The 19,726-nt window shown below is 43.0% G+C and overlaps 1 protein-coding gene and 1 pseudogene across 1 annotated transcript; one reads left to right on the top strand and one right to left on the bottom strand.

Moving 5' to 3' along the window:
* Positions 1-17,082: 17,082 nt before the first annotated feature.
* On the top strand, positions 17,083-18,627 carry LOC147879120 (uncharacterized). The gene is made up of 4 exons (XM_087372310.1): positions 17,083-17,572; positions 17,676-17,802; positions 18,352-18,466; positions 18,550-18,627. The coding sequence occupies exons 1-4, from the start codon at positions 17,083-17,085 to the stop codon at positions 18,625-18,627; spliced, it is 810 nt and encodes a 269-aa protein (XP_087228436.1).
* Positions 18,628-18,711: 84 nt separating this feature from the next.
* On the bottom strand, positions 18,712-19,700 carry LOC147879119 (uncharacterized; annotated as a pseudogene).
* Between the last annotated feature and the right edge of the window lie 26 nt (positions 19,701-19,726).

The following is a 19,726-nucleotide window of genomic DNA, read 5'->3' as shown; positions in this document are numbered from 1 at the left end:
GCGAGAAGGAGGAGGAGCAAACAAAGGGGGACAATGCTGTACAGGAAGTGCAGGGCGAGGAGGCCGAACTGGAGGTACTGGAGGTGAGGGAGCCTGTGGAAGGTCAGAGATATCCCAAAGACCATTCGAGTCATCTGAATCTGTTTCTTCATCCAGCTCTAAGTCAATAAAATTGACGTTATTCATATAAGCACCGACGGGGAACTCAAGAGGAAGAGCTAACTGACAAGTCAGACACTCAGGGGTATCTGATTCTGAACATTCATATAGCGATTCGTCAGTTATACCTTGAGATACAACTTCCCATTGATCGGGATCAGCGACTTGAGCGAAGAAACCTTTTAACTGCTTCTGCTGTCCTGATTTTGGCTGTTGTGGACAGTCTTTTGCAAAATGGCCCTTCTTGCCGCAAATAAAACATCCGGATTTGGAAGCGGCAGAGAACTTGCGTTTGCGAAGGAACCTCTGAGGCCGACGTTGATAACGGTTGCGCCATTGAATCTTGCGAAGGCGAGGAAATCTGGAAGTACCACAAGAACAGGGAGCCTTCTGAGATCTTTGTTGACGGCGCCGAGAGGAAGAAGTTGAAAACTGTCGGGCCTGGCGAGGCTGTGGGCAAAACTCTTGATTGCCTACGAATTGTTGGCATATATCTGGGGAGATTAAACTAATCTCTTTGATCTTATGCTTCATGGAGTACTCAGTACATTGCTTCCTGATGTAGACCTGAACGATTTGGAAGAGATTAGCAAACGTAAAATCATCAACTGATTTATGTACCTCTGTTGGATGATTATCAATGTTGACAATTTTGGTTTGAGCCTTAATGAGAGCATTGCAGGCTTCACCCAGTTTGTAAGGCAGACTGAACAAATAATGGCGTTTAGCCGATACGTCTGCAAACAGCCCAGCACGATAAACCAACTGTTGTGCATGAGCATTATACTGTGCCAACTGGAACAAATCACACAGCTGCAAGGCAAAGAATTCATTGGCAGCTTGAGTGCGATCATCAGAGAAGGTAGGCAGAAATTGATTGGAGATAGCAGCTATCAATGCATCAGGGGCATTCGGGATCTCAAAGGAATCTGTACTAGCAAAAATGTGTTCCTTTGATGTATCAGATAATACTTCCCACCAATTAGCAAGAATGCCTGTAAACCCCTTTGTGGTCTCAACTGCTGCATCACGAGCATTCCACTTATACACAGAGACTAAAGATTGCATGTGGCCATAGAAAATCTTTAATGTATCCTTCAAAGCCTGGGGAGAAGCACCATCGATATTAAGAACATACCCAGGGAAAGATTTGTGCTGAAGGCGTACACGCAATTCACCAGCTTCATTGAGAGTCCCATCTGTGTATTCAGGAACAAGCAATTCGCCACGTAGGCCATGAGCCGCAGGTGCTGAAGGAAACACAGTGGCACGATTGTGAGGGTCCTGTTGCATAGGCTCAACTTCCTGTTTGATGGCTCCTTGATTCATATATACAGGAGGCTGTACAGAAGGATCAGAAGAAGTACTGCCCAGAAGAGGGTAGGAGTAAGAAGGAAGAGTTGCAGACTCATCAGAATCACTGTCATCATGAGGATCACCTGCAGTAGCATCTCCGACTGGTCCTGGGGCAGTAAAAGGCAAAGTAGGAAAGAACAGCTGAGGCTCCAAAGGAATAACTCCTCCAAGGGGAGGTTGGATTGCTGTCTGATCGGCATGGTCATTTTCAGTCCAGCGAAAAGCACGAATAATGGGGTGAGCTGGATCTAACCATTCAGCAGCTTTCTCAGCATCATATGGCAACTTATCTGTAACTGTACAATCTTTGAGGAAGGAGTGAGAGGGGAACATCAAAGCAGGAGGAAAGGTATATTGCAAGGGAGGAGAAGCAGAGGAAGGAGGCAATATATACTGGAAAGGAGGGAAAACTGAAGAAGTAGAAGGAGTAGAAACTGCCAAAGCATTTGTGAGCTTCTTGTCCAAGGCAGCGATGGCAAGTTGCAGATTATAAAGAGCCAATCTGACTTCCAGATTTGCCTGAACTTCAATGTTGTGGGCATTACACCAATTCATCTGTTGCTGTTCTACAGGGATCTGATTGCAAGGAGCAGAAGCATCAGCTACAGCAAAAGGAGAGAAGATAACCTTACCCTCCTCGATGGTGTTTTCATAACCACTGGCAGTGGGCCAGCTGGTAGGAGTGAACATCATGAGTGGTACTTTCGAGGTGATCGCCTCAAAGTTGGAGTGGGATTGAGGCCGATGATTCACCGCAATCTCCTGTCTGTACGAGAGACTGGCGTCGGATGGAAACTGGGAAGCAGTAGACTGAGTCACCCAATCACGAACGGCTTCCATCCGGGCAGAGCTCTCTGCTGTCTGCGAACCTTCAGGGACAGGAGCACTGCTGATAGAGACATGAGAGGATGCAGGGAAAGCAAGACGCATCACCTTCTTGGAGCGGTCGCCAGAACGACGACGAATAATAGCACGAGTGGGCGTCTCTTCAATAGTATACGGAACCTCTTGTACATCCACCTCATCGACTATCTGTTGATAGTCCATTTCCCATGCTGTAGGCATAGGGAGCGCATCAAACTTGAACCTTGTGACCTCGGCATTAGTAGCACCATACAAAATACATTCGTCCGGAGAGCGAATGTTCCGAGGAATAGGATTAATTGTTGAAACCAAATAATTCACACACCGTACATGGATAGCACAGTGTTCTGCCTTTGGCTTCATCTGCAGCCCCTGCACATGGACATACAATCGGAGGGCTGTAGAGAGATGAGGGTCTGCGAGCGACATCTTGAAGTTGGGGTAGACTACGGTATATACGGGTTCCTTGTTAAGGGAACCATGGAGAAGACCTATGCGAGCAGCTTTGAGAGACAAGTGACGGGTATCTACAAGACTAACCATGCAGGTGGCGTTAACGCCAGACCTGAATAATGGTTCTATAGCAAGGACGAAACATCCATAATGGATATAGTTATAACCGGAGCGAACGAAACCGTCGATCTCGGTTTGGGAGAAGAGAGGGAGATAAACTCCCGTATTGCCTTCATCCGCAATGTTAATACATACTTCGGATATTTTGATATGCCGAAGTGCCTTGTATTGGAACATAGAAAACTTATAGACCTCCTCCGGGTCTATAACGGGTAAATTCCAAGAGTGCTTGGAATCCGTAAGCTCAGTGGACGTGGAAGCGGAGCGAGGGGTAGAGAAGCGAGCGGAAAGGGCGCGGATGAGCTTGGCCATACTGGACACAGAGACTAGAACAAGCGAATGTCTTCTAACGTCACGCTATGCTCAACCAACACGGCACCTCTGGCCTCTAAGGGAGCGGCAGCGACAGGGTCCCAGACACTCTTCGAGAGAAGCACAAACAACCGGAACTAGGCTCTGATACCAAATGGCAACAACTCAGCTGAACTCAACTCAACTCAAATCTCATATACGAAACGGTGGCCGATGATGATAGCAAGAGGGAGACTGAAATGGAACTGCGGAGACGAGACGACAATAAGCAGAAGATAGCGCGGATATGGCGTAGACGGAGAAGAATCACAAGAGCGATCGTCACGAGTACAAGCAAACATAAGCGAGTAATGAATCCGGAGGGCAGGGTTCTTGCGAGGCAACTCAAGAGTAAGAGAAGGCATATGCACAAGTATGAGAAAAGGAGAAGTTCAGGTATGCACAAGTATGAGAAACCCTAAACCCTAAACCCTAAACCCTAAACCCTAAACCCTAAACCCTAAACCCTAAACCCTAAACCCTAAACCCTAAACCCTAAACCCTAAACCCTAAACCCTAAAACCCTAAAACCCTAAAACCCTAAACCCTAAACCCTAAACCCTAAACCCTAAACCCTAAACCCTAATTCCTAAACCCAAACCCCAACCCCAAACCCCAAACCCCAAACCCCAAACCCTAAACCCCAAACCCTCAACCCTAAACCCTCAACCCTAAACCCTAGACCGACAACCCTCAACCCTCAACCCTGAACCATCAACCCTAAACCCTCAACCCTAAACCCTCAACCCTAAACCCTTAAACCCTAAACCCTAAACCCTGAACCCTAAACCCTAAACCCTAAACCCTAAACCCTCAACCCTCAACCCTCAACCCTCAACCATCAACCCTAAACCCTCAACCCTAAACCCTCAACCCTCAACCCTCAACCCTTAGCCCCGAACTCACAACCCTCAACCCTCAACCCTGAACCATCAACCGTAAACCCTCAACCCTAAACCCTCAACCCTCAACCCTCAACCCTGAACCCTCAGCCCCGAACTCTAAACCCTAAACCCTAAACCCTAAACCCTAAACCCTTAAACCCTAAACCCTAAACCCTTAACCCTTAACCTAAACTGGCAACCCTAAACCGACAACCCTCAACCCTCAACCCTGAACCATCAACCCTAAACCCTCAACCCTCAACCCTCAACCCTCAACCCTGAACCCTCAGCCCCGAACTCACAACCCTCAACCCTCAACCCTGAACCATCAACCCTAAACCCTCAACCCTAAACCCTAAACCCTCAACCCTCAACCCTGAACCCTCAGCCCCGAACTCTCAACCCTCAACCCTAAACCCTAAACCCTAAACCCTAAAATCTAAACCGGTTTGCAGGCTGCCATTCAGCATGACTTACTTACTTCATGGTGAGTATTTTTTACTGTTCGGGTAGCAAGTTTTCACTTCTCGAGTGCTTGGCTGACTTTCTAGAGCTGGTTTTTACGTGCAAGATTACTACTGTGTAGCAACTTTCTTTTGCCGAATTTCAACTATTTTCACTTGATTTTGTGCCTAGAACAGCCAGATATTCCACTTATAGGCTCTCTTTTGCGAGGTGACCTGATTTCCAACCACTACTTGTTGCTGCATTTCAGTCCCATTTGAATGCTACATATAGATTGTGTGTTTGTTCTCACATTTTCTCGGCTTTCGCATTGATTATTGCTCACTATTTGGTGCCTATTTGCTGTTCCCCTTCTTCAGGTACTCTTGGTAAGCATCTACCCTTTTTGTTGCACAGTTGACAAGGCCTTTATGCCTCTGGATTTGGCTTTTCATGACCTTCTTTCAGTGGGCAACAGTGACACTTGGGTAGTGATCTTGTATCAGTTTGGTATATGCTTTTAAAAGCCTTGAGGCTTTCACGTACAGTGTTTGATATTTGCAATTGAGAGCTTGAGTGCTCATACTAGCTTTTGTTATTTGTGCATAGTGTTATGCTCAAGCCGAGATGACATGACCTCGGATACATTGGTGGGCATTTTACCTAGCTGACTAATAATGTAATATTTTATGTGTGGAAAATTTAAATGGAGTATAGAGGAGCTGCACTTGTGGCATGTGAGATTAATTGGCTATGCACGCTCTTACATTCTCTTGATATTGTGATGGATTATGCAGTTGTCCTTTATTGTGACAACATGAGCAGTATAAAGCTCTCTAGCAATCCGGTTTTTCGTGCCAGGACCAAACATATTGAGGTCCATTACCATTTCATACATGAGAATGTCATTGCAAGTGAGATTGACCTTCAGCATGTCAGCACTACTATGCAGGTGGCTGACATCTTCACGAAGTCCTTGGGTACAGAGAAGTTCCAACAATTTAGGAACTCACTTGGTGTTATGTCTATTGATGTGAGCTTGAGGGAGAGTGTTGAGATATCAAGCTCAGAGTCTCGTCGTATCTAGGAGGATGTCGGGTGACACATGGTTGGTATACCACGCTAGTCTAGATTTCTTTTATCCATGTATGGTGTGGTAGGACTTATGGCTTGGACTTAGCCTATGACTCCCTTATGCTAGTCATAGTAGATGTAGGGTTTTATCATGTTGGTGTGTGAATGAGATGGTTGTTGTTGTTGTTGCCTCCACTACTTGTGTACTCTATCATCTCTCTCTTCTCACCTAGATCTCCCTTCCCCGTTTACATGAAGTTTATATTGTTCATTGGTGTAAGGTATGGCCTTGTTAATTTTTTCAAATTTGAAGATGGAAACACATTGAATTGTTAAAGAGATCTCTTTATGGGAATCTATGGACTATGTTTAAAATCCATGTACTTGTCAAAGTGTGTTATCACACTTCTGAATGTTATGCAGCTCTACAGGACACAGAAGTCATTCCCCACCTAGATGCATGCGGGTTGGGCAAAATGAGATATAAGGTGCCGTGCCTAAGCCCTAACCCAAACCCTAAACACTAAACCCTAGACCCAAGCCAAAGAAAAGAAAACAAAAAAAGAATAAAGCTACCCCTGTCACAAGGCACAGAAGCCAAGAATTAAGAAAATCAAATGGTAGAACCGAATGTTCCGAGAGACTGGACGTTTTGTTTGCCGCATACACAAACAAGCCGACAAAACCTACTACCTATGCGAACAAAAAGGACATTTTGCCAACAAATGTCGTAAGAAGCCCAAGAATCACCAACAAGAAGCTGTCAAAGCTTTCTTTACTTATGCAAAAGAACCAGACACATGGGAAATAGTATCCCAAGGATCTGACGGCGAATCCCTCATGGACCTATCGAAAACCGACACTTTCAAATGTTTTGACTGCCAGCAGATAAATGACTACTTCACTGATGAAGAACCAGCACGCATCAACATGTTGAGAATGCCCTTTTTTGAGCAACTTGATAGAGATCTCCAACACACAATGTACAGGTCGTACACAACAAACGACGAAGAAAGCCCTAGATTCTTACCAGAAGAGATAGATTTGAGATCAATTCCGATCAAAGACATTGTATCGAGTTAGACAATGTCCATTGACAAGATGGATAAGACCATCCCAAATTACCATTAGAGAGAGAACGAATGGCGACTGGTGGCGAGTGGAGAGAAGGGGAGACTGAGATAGAGACGGTGGTGGAAAAGCGAGCAGAGCGTCATAGGAAAGCTAACGGTAGAGCGTCGCTAGGAAGTCAATGACGGAGCATCACTAGGAAGCTGGCATAGGATCGTTTTGGATTCTGAAAGAATCAAACCAATTGGCCTTTCGGCGGGTTTTTTATTTTTTATTTTTTCTGGGATTTGTATGTACATATTTTTACATTGCACCTTCATGGGTAAGCATATCTACAAGGGAGTTGTATGTACCTTTCTTCCATTCCATTATGAAATCAAACTTAAGGAAAAACTCCTGCCATCTCAGCAGTCTTCCTTGGTCAAGCTGTCTTGAAATTTTTCAATCTTTGAAGGTCTCAAAGTTTTTGTTATCAATGCGAACGTGGAAGTCCTCATTAAGGATGAAAATTTGCAATTTTTCAACTACCCTTTTTACTACGAGGATCTCTTTTTCGATGGAGTGATGTTGTAGTTCAGCCCCTTTGAACATGCCTGTGTTGGAATACTGAAAGGAAAGCAAAGAGTGGACACAAAATCAGAATACTTGCTTATAGAATGAAGAAGAAAGAGGTCCTTAAGTAGGCACCTCATACAAGGTCACTGACATCACTGATGACCTCAAAGCTCCACAATCATCTCCTCAATCTGCTCCTAGATTCACTCAATCATCCTATGTGGCTTTTCCACCACCTAACTGTGCTTGTGGGCACCTAACTGTGCCTCTAGCACTCACGCATAGAAACATAAGGTGTGCCTGAGGCATACACCTTGAGATATCCCAACAAACCCCCCCTCAAGGAAATGCCTCAGGCTATGTCAAGGATACATCTAGTCTCATAGTTTCTCATGCCATCTCATGGTGGTCAAGGATTAATCTATGGCTAGGTTCTCATGCTAGCAAGGGTTCCCTTGGGTGTAAGGTAAACAGAAAGGGATACAAACAGACCTTCCAATGGTTATCTCTCCTACATGTACATGCACACAATGTCTGTAGGAGGTACCATGGAACAAACCATACACATGGCCTACATCATAAGGTGACCAGAGGTGTTTACAAAACACACAACACACAATAGTTTATTTTCATTCATTTTGGAGGACTATCCAGGCTGAGTACCTTGACATAAAAAGAGTGATCTGGAGCATACATAGAGATGAGTTTAAAATGCATAATCTTCATGGGATGCCTCATCTTGTGGAGGCAAAATATCCATGTCAAGGCAAGGTCTTACCACATGGGCAGTGTCTAGTGCCTTATAAGATGGTACTATGATAGAACAAGTGGATCTGAAAGTCATATCCTTCATGAGAACAATTATCTTGTCATCTCCATAGTTGTGTAGAGAAGCATATCTTAGGTGTCTGACCTTCATCTTTTTCTTGTACTTGGAGTCAAATAAAAATGCCATGAGAGTGTAGATCTCTGTATTTGCTTCCTTTTTGGCAACCATTGTTTTGGCAATCTTCAATAAGGAAGTCAGGTTGGCATTTTCATCCTTTGTAGCATAACAAGACATTGCTTTATGTTTTGGCTTTTCACATATTTGGCATAAGCAAGCCATGAGAGGCTCTAACCCAAGTATTGGGTAGTGTCTTCTCTCTTACAAGGCAAAAAGAACTGAAATACTTCCAAAGTATAGCCACTTGTTGTAGCAAATAGTAGTGACTAGTTTTCAAACAATGATGCTTCTTCTTACATGCTTCATAGAAGTGGATGAAATAAACATTTTCCAATCAAAACCAGGTCTAGCAAGTCAAAACAAAACTGAATCCACACTTGTACTGAAGTTATTGAAAGCTTCAAAAAACCAGAAATGCTAGAGTAGCATTTTATGTAGCATCATCTTCAAAAACTTGTCCAAAACTGTCAAAACTGAAAAGCTGAACTTAGAGGGCTTGTAGCTCACTCTTCAAAGCAAGGAAAAGAGGGCTTTCTGAAGCAAAAGAAAGCTCATATACCAGAGAAGGTCCAGCACAGAGGTTGGACGAAATGGTGCGCACTTTTGCCCGGGAGAGTTGCTACAGGCTGAAACTGAGTTTTGATGATTTCTCCCTTGTTACTGAACCAAATGACCTGAAAAATGGCTCAAAATCTTCGTCTTGAGGTCGCCCATCTACTCCTAAGAGGGCTCAGGCAATGGCGGAGTAGGCAGGGAGTATTGAGCAACAGAAGAAATTCGCTGTTTGGAGAATGGCAGCCACCACAGACGTTTTTTTTTCAATTGCTTGCAGGTGGAAGTTCGCCCATACTAGAGGAGTTTCCAGCTCAGAGGGTTTGGGCAATGGCTGTTTGTAGATGGAGAACCAAGCTCTCAAAGATTTTGGGAAGAAAGAGGAAAATGGAGAAGAAGAAGATGATGATGTGGCAGAAATGGGCTCAAGGGGGATCAAAGGGCTCTGATACCATGTTGGAATACTGAAAGGAAAGCAAAGAGTGGACACAAAATCAGAATACTTGCTTATAGAATGAAGAAGAAAGAGGTCCTTAAGTAGGCACCTCATACAAGGTCACTGACATCACTGATGACCTCAAAGCTCCACAATCATCTCCTCAATCTGCTCCTAGATTCACTCAATCATCCTATGTGGCTTTTCCACCACCTAACTGTGCTTGTGGGCACCTAACTGTGCCTCTAGCACTCACACATAGAAACATAAGGTGTGCCTGAGGCATACACCTTGAGATATCCCAACAGCCTGACCTATAAGTGCAAACTTTTTCTTTGCCATTGACCTTCTCTAGAAGGATGGCAAACCAATGTGTGTCAGATGCATCCGTTTCAATGATCTTTTTGCCAGGGCCAGGTAGTTGTAGGGGGGAGAAGAGTTTTTATTTTTCTTACACTAGTAGTGTGTTCTTCTGTCCATGTATCACCATTCTATTGGAGCAATTTTTGGAGGGGTATTTTATCTTTGGTGAGGTTTGTATAAAATGGGGCTATGTAATTCAAGCACTCTAGGAATCTTTGTAGATGGTTTTTGTTTGTAAGCTTGTCAGGAAAATTCTTCAAGGATTGTAAGACATGATCTTGGAGGGTGATTTTACCTTTGTTGATTTCGATGCCCAAAAAGTCGATCTTTTGCTGGCATAGGATCGTTTTGGATTCTGAGAAAATAACGTGTTCAAAGGGGCTGAACTATGATATCACTCCATTAAGAAAGAGATCCTCGCAGTAAAAAGGGCAATTGAAAAATTGCAAATGTTCATCCTTAATGAGGACTTCCACGTTCGCACTGATAACAAAAACTTTGAGACCTTCAAAGATCGAAAAATTTTAAGATAGCTTGGCCAAGGAAGACTTCTGAGATGGCAGGAGTTTTTCCTTAAGTTTGATTTCTTAGTGGAATGGAAGAAAGGTACAGTTAACTCCCTTGTGGATATGCTTACTCGTGAAGGTGCAATGTAAAAATATGTACATACAAATCACAGAAAAAATAAAAAATAAAAAACCTGCCGAAAGGCACCAAAAGACATTGTATCGGGTCAGACACTGTCCATTGACAAGATGGATAACATCACCCCAAATTATTATTATTTTTTACTTGGGTATCCCATGGGATAGACACTGTCCACCAAAAAGATGGATAAGACCTCCCAGAAAATTATTATTTTTACCTTTTTGTACATGGGAAGCACATGGGTATCACATGGGATAGACACTATCCACTGAAAAGATGGATAAGACCTCCCAACCCACCCCCCCGTCGGAGTTGTATATAAGCAAGGCAAGCCTCCCATTTGAGGCACCCTGCAAAGAGCTAATACATCTGTTAAGCTCTCCTTGACGGAGACTCACGTGTCATGGGGATCTTGCAACGAGCCGCTTGAGGGTGCTCAATCCTCCAAGCCACTTCCTTGTGGGAGCTGGTCACTCATGTCGCTGCGATGTTGTCACGGGCATCATCCTCAGATCCTCACTCATGCTACTACGCGATCGTAAGGGGGATGGGGAAGAGAGTAAGAGGAGGAGAATCGTGAGCATGGTGAAAGGGTGAATCGATCGTAAACGTAGCAACAATGGAAGCAAATGGGAAGAGAAACAAGACTCAACACACAAGGGTAAAGGAAGCAATGCTCTCTATTCTTGCTTTCGTACAAGGAGAATGAAGACCAAGTCAAATGACTTGCCTTCTATACATAGTCCTTTTGAAGAGAGGCTCAACCCTAAAATTGCCCTAAGGCCTTTTTGCCCTCTCCTTTCCCTTGTTGGCCCTTGGCCTATATTGAATAGCATACAATTGAATGGACTATGTTACTTGCGACTTGCGTAACATGCCCCCCTTCCTGCTCGAAATTCCATCCTTGGAATTTTAATACATAGCTATGCTTTGGCTTCAAAATGTTGGTTGTCAGACATGTCTTAATTAGAGCATGTCTGGCAAACAACTTTTTGGACAACCCTGTGAAGTACGGATGTGGTGGCCAAAAATGGGTATCGACCATATCCTCAAATGTCCTTATGTGACAAGCATGTAGATTTCGAACACGGATATATAGTCGACATATCTACTTGAGATCTGGGCCGATGTCAGGGTTGAATGTGATCTCGTGCCGCAGTCCCAGCTCTTGCTCTTCTAAAATTGGTGATTCCCGTGGCATCGTATCCAAGAGCAAACTGATCAGCCAATTGAAGTGGCTTGCGGTGACAAAAGCTGGATCTGGAACCTCCTGGTGGATTTGGTTCCAATCCTTGAGTTGTTGTGCTAAGCCGGTAGAGGTTGCTGTAGGAGCAAAATTGAATTTTGGGAAATTATATACAATATTTGGATTCTGCTTCCGCAAATCCCTAAAAGTGCTCCAGCTCCACCTTCTTGTCATGGGCATAAATGTTGGGTTGACTTGTCGATCCCTGTGCTCATTGGAATAGTAGCTCCATGCAAGAAGATTTTGCTGCAAAAATTTGACTCGCCAGGCTAGCTGTAGTCCCCATTTGTTCGGTGGTCGGCGGGAAGTTGCTTGCTTGTGGTTGTTCGTATCCTCCACGTGACTTTCGTGGGTGATCATCCACCCAACACCACATGGATTTCTGTATGAAGCGGGTGAGGGTGCGGACATCCATGATGTCTATCATTCTGATGCCTTGTTTCTGCATCTCGCCTGTCCAAGTGCAAAGGTTGGCTTGTGTTTGTAGGTCCTGGAAGGTGTAGACATGCTCGGTCCACTCCTTGGGTGGCTCTGGTGTTCTGCTTGGCTTTGCATCCTCTTCTTCTTCCACCTGTGGCATCTCTATCGGTAAGTCTGGAATCAACATTGTTGGTGCCGGTGTCACATCCGAATTGCTGACCAAGGGGTTGAGCATTTGTTGCACTAGGCCATGTGTATCCGCGGCATCATATGCTCTCTTGTGAGGTATTTCTGGTTTGGTGGGAATTTAATGTCAACCGGTGCCCTAGACTCCACCCTCGTTGCTTGACATTCTTCTACTAGAGCCTTTGCTTTCACCAAGTTTTCCTTTTCCCAAATAGGATTAGGATATTCGTGGAATCCACTTGGTGTGTTTGGTCTTGGCTCTTGCGCTTCTTCTTTTCTTAGACCTTCCTCTCCTTTGCCATTTCGACTTGATTTTCACTCTAGGCTCCCTATGGTCTCTGAGGTTGTGACCGTGGCCGTGTCCTCGTCAGAACCACTTTGCACTATCACTTTATCCTTACCCTTACCCACTTTGATCGCTTGCTTTTTGGTTAGGTTATTTTGGGGTTTTGGATTTTGTGATGTCCCAACTTGACCTTCTCTTTCCCTCTTGCGCAATTCTCGCGTAATTGCCTTGGCTTGCATGCGTGTAATCGCGTTCAGAGACACTTGAGCAATGCATCCGGGTTCAATCCCTAACAAGTTAAGACTTGTCGTTCTTGGGTTTGAAGCATCAACAGGTGCTCATCTCATCGAATAGTCTTTGTACAAATGGTCAATACCACAGCCACTACACAATGGAACATTGGCAGCGACCGTAGGTGTAACTGGCGGTGCGTTATTGTGCCTATATGGACAGTCTTTGTAATAATGAGGTCTCACGCATCCATAGCATTGGACTGGTTGCCTTGCTTGCGCTTTCAGTGGGCACTCATTTGCCTTGTGTGGTCCACTACACTTGTAGCATTGGATTGGAGGTCTCATGTTTGTGTTATTCATATCCCTAGCCTTGGCGTTAACTAGTGCTATTTGGTACACTGGGATATGTTGATCCCCCTGAACAACATAGTGATTGAGGTAACTCATATATTCGTCATCCTCTTGCATGGTTAATGGTTGTTTCGCGTAGGTCTCTGTGATCCGTGGATCAGGTTCCATCCAACGTTGGGACAATTCTTCCACCATCACTTGATTCATTGGCGTGATTCGTGGTGGAGGTGGTTGAGGTCCTAGTATTGGTGGTGGTAATGGCACGTTCTATGGTTGATATGGCATTGGCCTAGCACTACTAGCTCCTTGCATATATTGATTCGATTGCAACGGAGGAGTTGGCAACGCTAGGTGTTGCAGCCTTGGTTGATAGGTCTAAGTTTGTGCTGGCGGCAACATCCTGGGGTATCTACATTGTGATGTATCGTGGTTTCCCCATCTATTACAGTGTCCGCACCACAAGGCCGGTGGTCTTGCTCTCAACCTTGAACACTCGTTCGAGGGATGATTCCCTGAACATACACTGCACCATACCATGTCTCTTCTCAGGTATAAGTGCGCATTTCCATGTGTATCTTGATGAGTTGCATTCTTCGATTGAGGGTTCAATCTTGGACTATTAAGTCTGCAAGCTTATCTATGTTCAAGTCCTTGGCTTCCTTGGACTGCTCCCTGGAGATCTTGGATGAACTCGCATCAAGATCCTTGGATCCCACGATTGAGGGTACCAAGGTATTAACAAGTTCATCGCCCTCTCTCATGTTATCCCCTAACTTGATTGCTTCTTTACTGCATGTCTCGAATGATGTTATGTTTAAGACCATAAGCTGGTCATGCAATTTCAAACTTCTTAACCCTAATAGAAATCGAGGCAAGAGCTGTTCGTCGCTGAGCCTTTCATGAGGCTCGCACCTTGCGTTCAAATTTTTGATTTTTGCTATATAATCCCCCAAGGAATCCTTACCCTGTTTGACTTGGTTCAATTGGTTGACAGGGCTCCACTTCGGACCTTTTGGAGAATACTCCAAAATGAACGACCCCTCAACGTCTCCCACGTATTCTTCTCCTCGTCCTTAAGCGCTCGATACCATGCGCCTGCCTTACTATCCAATTGGATTCCAAAGACTCCAATCTTGTCGCCATCCTTTAAATGCATGCATTTGCTGTTGATTGGAAACATTAGGAAAAGTTGGTTCTTCTTCATTTCATGTAATGAATTCCCAATATCCTTTTCCCATAAGGAAATTCGTCATTCTAAACTTCCATGCTTGCAAGTTGTTCTTGTCAAGCTTTTTAGTGACAATCTGTGAAAGAGAATCAGACGCCATTATAGAACACTACAAAATATTGTGCCACTGTAAAAAACACAGCTTTAGCTCACAAGGGCAAATATGCAAAACTAAGGAAAGTGGTATTTGACCACACAGTCACTTCCTAGTGATGATTTTGTGTCAACAAGCAACAAGGATAATTCTGTAACTCCCAATATCTCTGCACACAAGCATACGATGCAATTTCTGTGGCAACTTTTCACTGACCTGCAGAACAGTGGTCACACAACAAAAACAAGGCCTTTTTTTGAGTGCGTGTGGAGAACTTCTGCCTCCAAAATGGGCCTCGAAATGGCCTCGAATCAAAAAAATAAAGTCACCGAGGGCTACGCCTTGCCTGTAGCATATACCACCCTCTCGCCACACCGCGAAGGGCGTCTCAATTTGAGACAATGCACTCTTGAACTTTCTAGTTGTGCTACCTGTCGAGATTTGCTCCCAAACTCAAAAAAGAAAAGCAACACTGGTCCTCTTACTAGGACACTACGAACTTGGTTTGCTTTCTTGAGCTCCTTACCACGAACCAGGCTTTGATACCATGTGAAGATAGTGGGAGAGAAGGAAGGAGTCTCACTTGCGGCTTTCTCACATTCACAATGGGGAAATATACACAAAAGTGGAGGCTGAAAATAGTTTTCCTCTTCTTAGTTGTGAAAGCCAAAAGAACTTTGGTACAAAGAAATAGAAGAACCCCATATGTGGGTTTCAAACCAAACTCAGCTAACTAAGGTGGCATACTAACTGAGCCACGAACTAGAGTACATAAGGATAGCTCTCATCCAGCTATTATTCATGGGCGGTGTACCAACCGCATGTGCAGCTAACCAGTTGGTGACATAAATGCACAATGGTCACCCTAGCATATCACGGGTGGAGCTTTATATCTCAACACATTTAAGTTCAGGGTGTCTATGTATATATGTACATACATCTATGAGATAGACCACCTATCTCAAACCAATAAGTACACGACAATGTGCAAAACACTCCGATGGTAGCCCCCTTGTTAGTAGATCATGGGGTTATCATCTATGTGAACCTTAATAAGCTGCATGCACTTATCCTCAAGCACTTCTTGGATGAAATGAAATTTCACAACTATGTGCTTTATCTTTGCATGAAATAGTGGGTTCTTGGCTACTGAATAGCACTCTAACTATCATAGTATAACAATGGCATCTCAATAGTTATACCCAAATCTCCCACTAGATGACTAAGTCAAATGGCTCTCTTGCATGCCTTTGAAGCTGCAACATATTTTGCCTCAATGTGGTAGACATAATTATGCAATCCTTCAATAATTGAGATCTCCATGAAACTGCACCACCAGTGAAAATGAAGATGTAGCATGATTGATGTGGACTTTCTCTTGTCTATAACACTTAATAATCCACATTTGTGTAGCCAACTACACTTGTTTCTTGCTTTCCAAAGCATATGCACAAGTCCTTTGTACCATTGAAGTATCTTATGACCCCTTTGAGTGCTTCTTGCTAGGGTTTGACATGAATCTACTCAGAAATCCCATTGCAAAAGCAATGTCTGGGTGCATAGAAATCATTGTGTACATCAAACTCCCCACAGTAGATGAATAGGGAACTTTTGTCATTTCCGCATTCTCCTCAACAGATTTAGGATAGTCATTCAAGCTCAACTTCACATATGGAGGCAATGGAGTACTGAATGCCTTCCCCCTATCTCGAACAATATGCATACCAAGAATATGGCTTGCTTCCCCCAAATCTTTCATGTCAAAGCTCTCACTTAACTTTAACTTTAGGGCTGAAGTTTCATCATTGTTTCGGCCACCATGGCAATCATTATGTCATCCACACAAAGGATCAAAATTAGGAAACTACCATCCATAGCTTGCTTGTTGGTGTAGAGACAATGGTCAACATCTCTCCTTCGATAACCTTAAGAGAGAATAAAACCATGGAACTTGCATACAACTCCCTTGGTGCCTATTTAAGACCATAGAGGCTTTTCTTTAGTTTACACAACAAGTGCTCCTTGCCTTTAGCCACAAACCCTCTGTTGCTACTGATGTAAATATCTTCATGAAGATCACCATGCAAGAATGTTGTCTTGACATCCACTTGAACAAGATCCATGTCCTTTGTGGTGGTAACCAACCCAAGCACACACTACAAAGTGGTCATCTCAACAACGGGAGAGAATATCTAATCAAAATTAACACCTTGTTGTTGCCTAAATCCTTAGCAAAACCAAACATGCTTTGTTCTTTGGCTTGCCATCCTCACTGGGCATAATCTTCATCTCTTGTATAACCATTTGCAAGGTAATGCTTGCTTATTCTTGGTGGGAAACTATACCAAACCCCAAAAAGCATTCTCATGTAGTGACATTAGGAAAAAAGGGAGCTCATTTTGGGGCCTTTTACGGTTTGGAAAAATAAGCTCTCGACCAATCAACAGAGGGCCAACGTAACGTTGGAAATTCACAAAAATAAGAGAAAATAGATAAAAGAAACAATAATTTATGTAGGTACAAGCGTGCTACATTAATGTGGAGATTGGTTTTTTATTCTCACAAGATCTTTGGACATGAAGATAGAATCTAGTCTGACATTTGCTCTGACAAGGGCCTTCCCGCTTCCACCTTCCTTTGAACTTTGAAATGTTATGCTGCCTTTCCTTCGAAAGGTCTACCATTCTACACCACTGCCTCATTGTGCAGAAGCCTCTTCTTTTCCAAAACTACTCCCTTGATCCTATTTGGCTTAGAGTAAGATGCTTCTTGTCAACTGTTTGTCTGCCCACTTTCTCTTTCTTGAAACTTCACTAGAATATCTTGTTGACATTACTTTGCTGCTGTTACAGATTCACAAGGTCTCCATGGTGAATAAAAACTATGGCCGTTCTTGTGGAAGACGCTCTGTGGATGATAATGCTATGAAGGCAGAAGTATACCACACATCTTTACCCCGTCGACCTGTTTCTTCTATTTCTTCGGTAGAGAATTCAAGTACAATCAAAACGGAAGGAACTTGGGAAAGGTTTAGTGTCTCGAAAGGAGCATGGGTGCTCATGCAACCTAGCAAAAGAAAGAGACCCCAGACAAAAAATATTTTCTTGGCATCATGGAAGGGAAGAGTACGAGATTTTAAAATCACCAAAGGGAAGATATCGGTGAAAGAAGTTCTGATTCAGCATGTGTACATGCATAAAGAACTTGTCTTGCGAGACTATCCAAAGGATCTTCCCCAACACAGGCCTAATTGTATATTTTTTTATTGTGGTTTTGTTCTTTATGAGGTGTAGTGATTTTTAAGATGAAGCTTCCTTTCTATGCTGATTGGCATTCTTGTGTTATTTTTTTTCAGATTTATACCCCTCATCGTATGAGACATGGCAAAACATTGATTGTATTCTGGGATTTATAGATGTTTTGCATGGATCGATAGGAGAACAACAATACCAAGGTCGATGTGCAACAGAGCTAGCTCAATCGGGAATATTTTTTACTGATCATTTTTATCAGTTGCAGGACAATGCTAACACACATGGTGTGTTAAGAAAACAAGACCTTCCGGCATGGAATTCAAAGGATTGGCCTCACCCACATTTTAGTGTTACAGAGGCATATAGGGCCAAGCTTTTCAAAGAAGTACAGAAAGCTCTGAGGCCCAATATTGCCACAAGGATAATAAAAATTTCTTTATGCATGCCTCTCACAGTTTTTGTAGACTTGTTCAATACCTTTCCAGTGAAGGTTTCAAAAACAATGTTCACAGTTAAAGCAACAACTCTGGCATGCATGCCACAATTTTTGGATAAAGGTTGGGATAAGAAGACATGTAGCTCAGTGTTTTGTGAGGTTGTCCAACCTTCTATGCAACTGAAGTACATGGTTGCATCACAAAATTTTATTTTTTCATTTTATTATAAGCGCAGTCGAATACTAGGCACAAAATTAGTCCCAATGGATCAAGATGAAGACTCTTTTGGTGCAGAAAATAAACTTCTTGATATTGATGTTGTTGAGAATGGTGATGTACTAGTCAATATCTCATTAAGACAATGTTGCTCCCTAGCTCAATTGCGTAATGACATTCTGTTTGAGACAGAAGGCTCTATTTCAAAGGACTTTTTATTTATCTACAACAATAAGAAGGTACACCATCTGACTTATCCTAGTCTCATTAAGCACTGCTATAAGTTTACCTTATCCTACTGATTCATATTGCTTTTTTGCAGGTACTCAAAAGAAGAGAGAGTTCAATAAAATGCAAAGATATTGAAAATTTGAAAATTGAAATAACACAGACTCCATAAACAAAGGTATTGTATTCAATAAAGTAAAATTTTGTACAGAAGTGTTTAATTGTACAGTGTTTACATATTCTTGACAAGTATTTCCTATCTATCTACAGCCTGATCCAGAGGCTGCTCTACATGGTCCATCCCTCCGTGTCATCTTTTTTTGGAGGATCTCTTTTCTGCTGCTCCATCTTGTCCTGTACAGTCTCTCGGTGCTGCTGCATTGTCTCCTCTACTGCCTCTGGAGTATTTATTTGCTGCTGCTCCATCTTCTCCTCAACAACATCAACAACAGGTCCTTGCTCCTGTGGCTTCTCCTCATCAGCACTAGTTCCTTGCTCCCGTGGCTTTTCCTCATCAGCATGATCTGTGTCAAGGTGTACGACTCCTTCTTGGACTTTATAGCTCTGATCCAACATGACAGTAGCTGGTACAATAGGTTTTGGGGAGGCATACTTCAAAAACTTCCAAATTGTATCAGCTCTAAAACTATATACATAGTTCGAGCTGAAGCTATCTTCTTTCATCTGCAATGGCATATGATGATTAAGAACACATTGTACCAATATCAATAATTTTGAAGCTAAATGAGAATTACATTTTCTTACAAGCTCTGGCTGTCCAATCTCAAAATAGCTTGAAAGTATATATTTGGCATTGATCAGCACCCTCCAGCCGCAACTACTTGAATCATCTTGTTGTGGTGTCTATACAGTTGGAAAGAGATGTAAGAAATTGTTGACAACAAAACATAACAAAACTATGTGGCATAGCATGAAAAAGACATCAGTAGAGGGAACGACTTTTTACCTCTAAATTTACTGGATCTATCGAATCCAAAAGATTGACATTAGGAGGACAGTGATCTAATGCATCCAAAAGCCTTCTAATACAACTGCAATACATATAATTCAGTTAGTGTGCATATAATCAAAATAATGAAGTTTGAAGTAAAGTAAAAGAACACACAACACTTACAATTTCAGCTCTCTATGTGTGTTTTTAAGAGAGTTGAATATAAAGCATTGCTTCTGCTGGATGTCAATAGAAGCAAAACTCCAGTGGTCACTGCATAAGGAAAAAAGCATTAAGAAATCAAAGGCTTCAAGACTTC

This window comes from Dipteris shenzhenensis, unplaced genomic scaffold, assembly GCF_047967505.1.
Source record: "Dipteris shenzhenensis isolate YYH24624 ecotype China unplaced genomic scaffold, Dip_SZ_1.0 scaf0090, whole genome shotgun sequence".
Classification (NCBI taxonomy): domain Eukaryota; kingdom Viridiplantae; phylum Streptophyta; class Polypodiopsida; order Gleicheniales; family Dipteridaceae; genus Dipteris; species Dipteris shenzhenensis.
This window is presented reverse-complemented; position numbering and strand designations above follow the sequence as displayed.

Bases quoted from the DNA above. Each gene is read 5' to 3' on its own strand.
- LOC147879120 (XM_087372310.1), top strand. From the start codon at position 17,083: ATGCTTCTTGTCAACTGTTTGTCTGCCCACTTTCTCTTTCTTGAAACT. The intron at 17,573-17,675 runs GTATATTTTTTT...ATTTTTTTTCAG, and splicing joins TCCCCAACACAGGCCTAATT to ATTTATACCCCTCATCGTAT. The intron at 17,803-18,351 runs GGGAATATTTTT...TGGTGATGTACT, and splicing joins GCAACAGAGCTAGCTCAATC to AGTCAATATCTCATTAAGAC.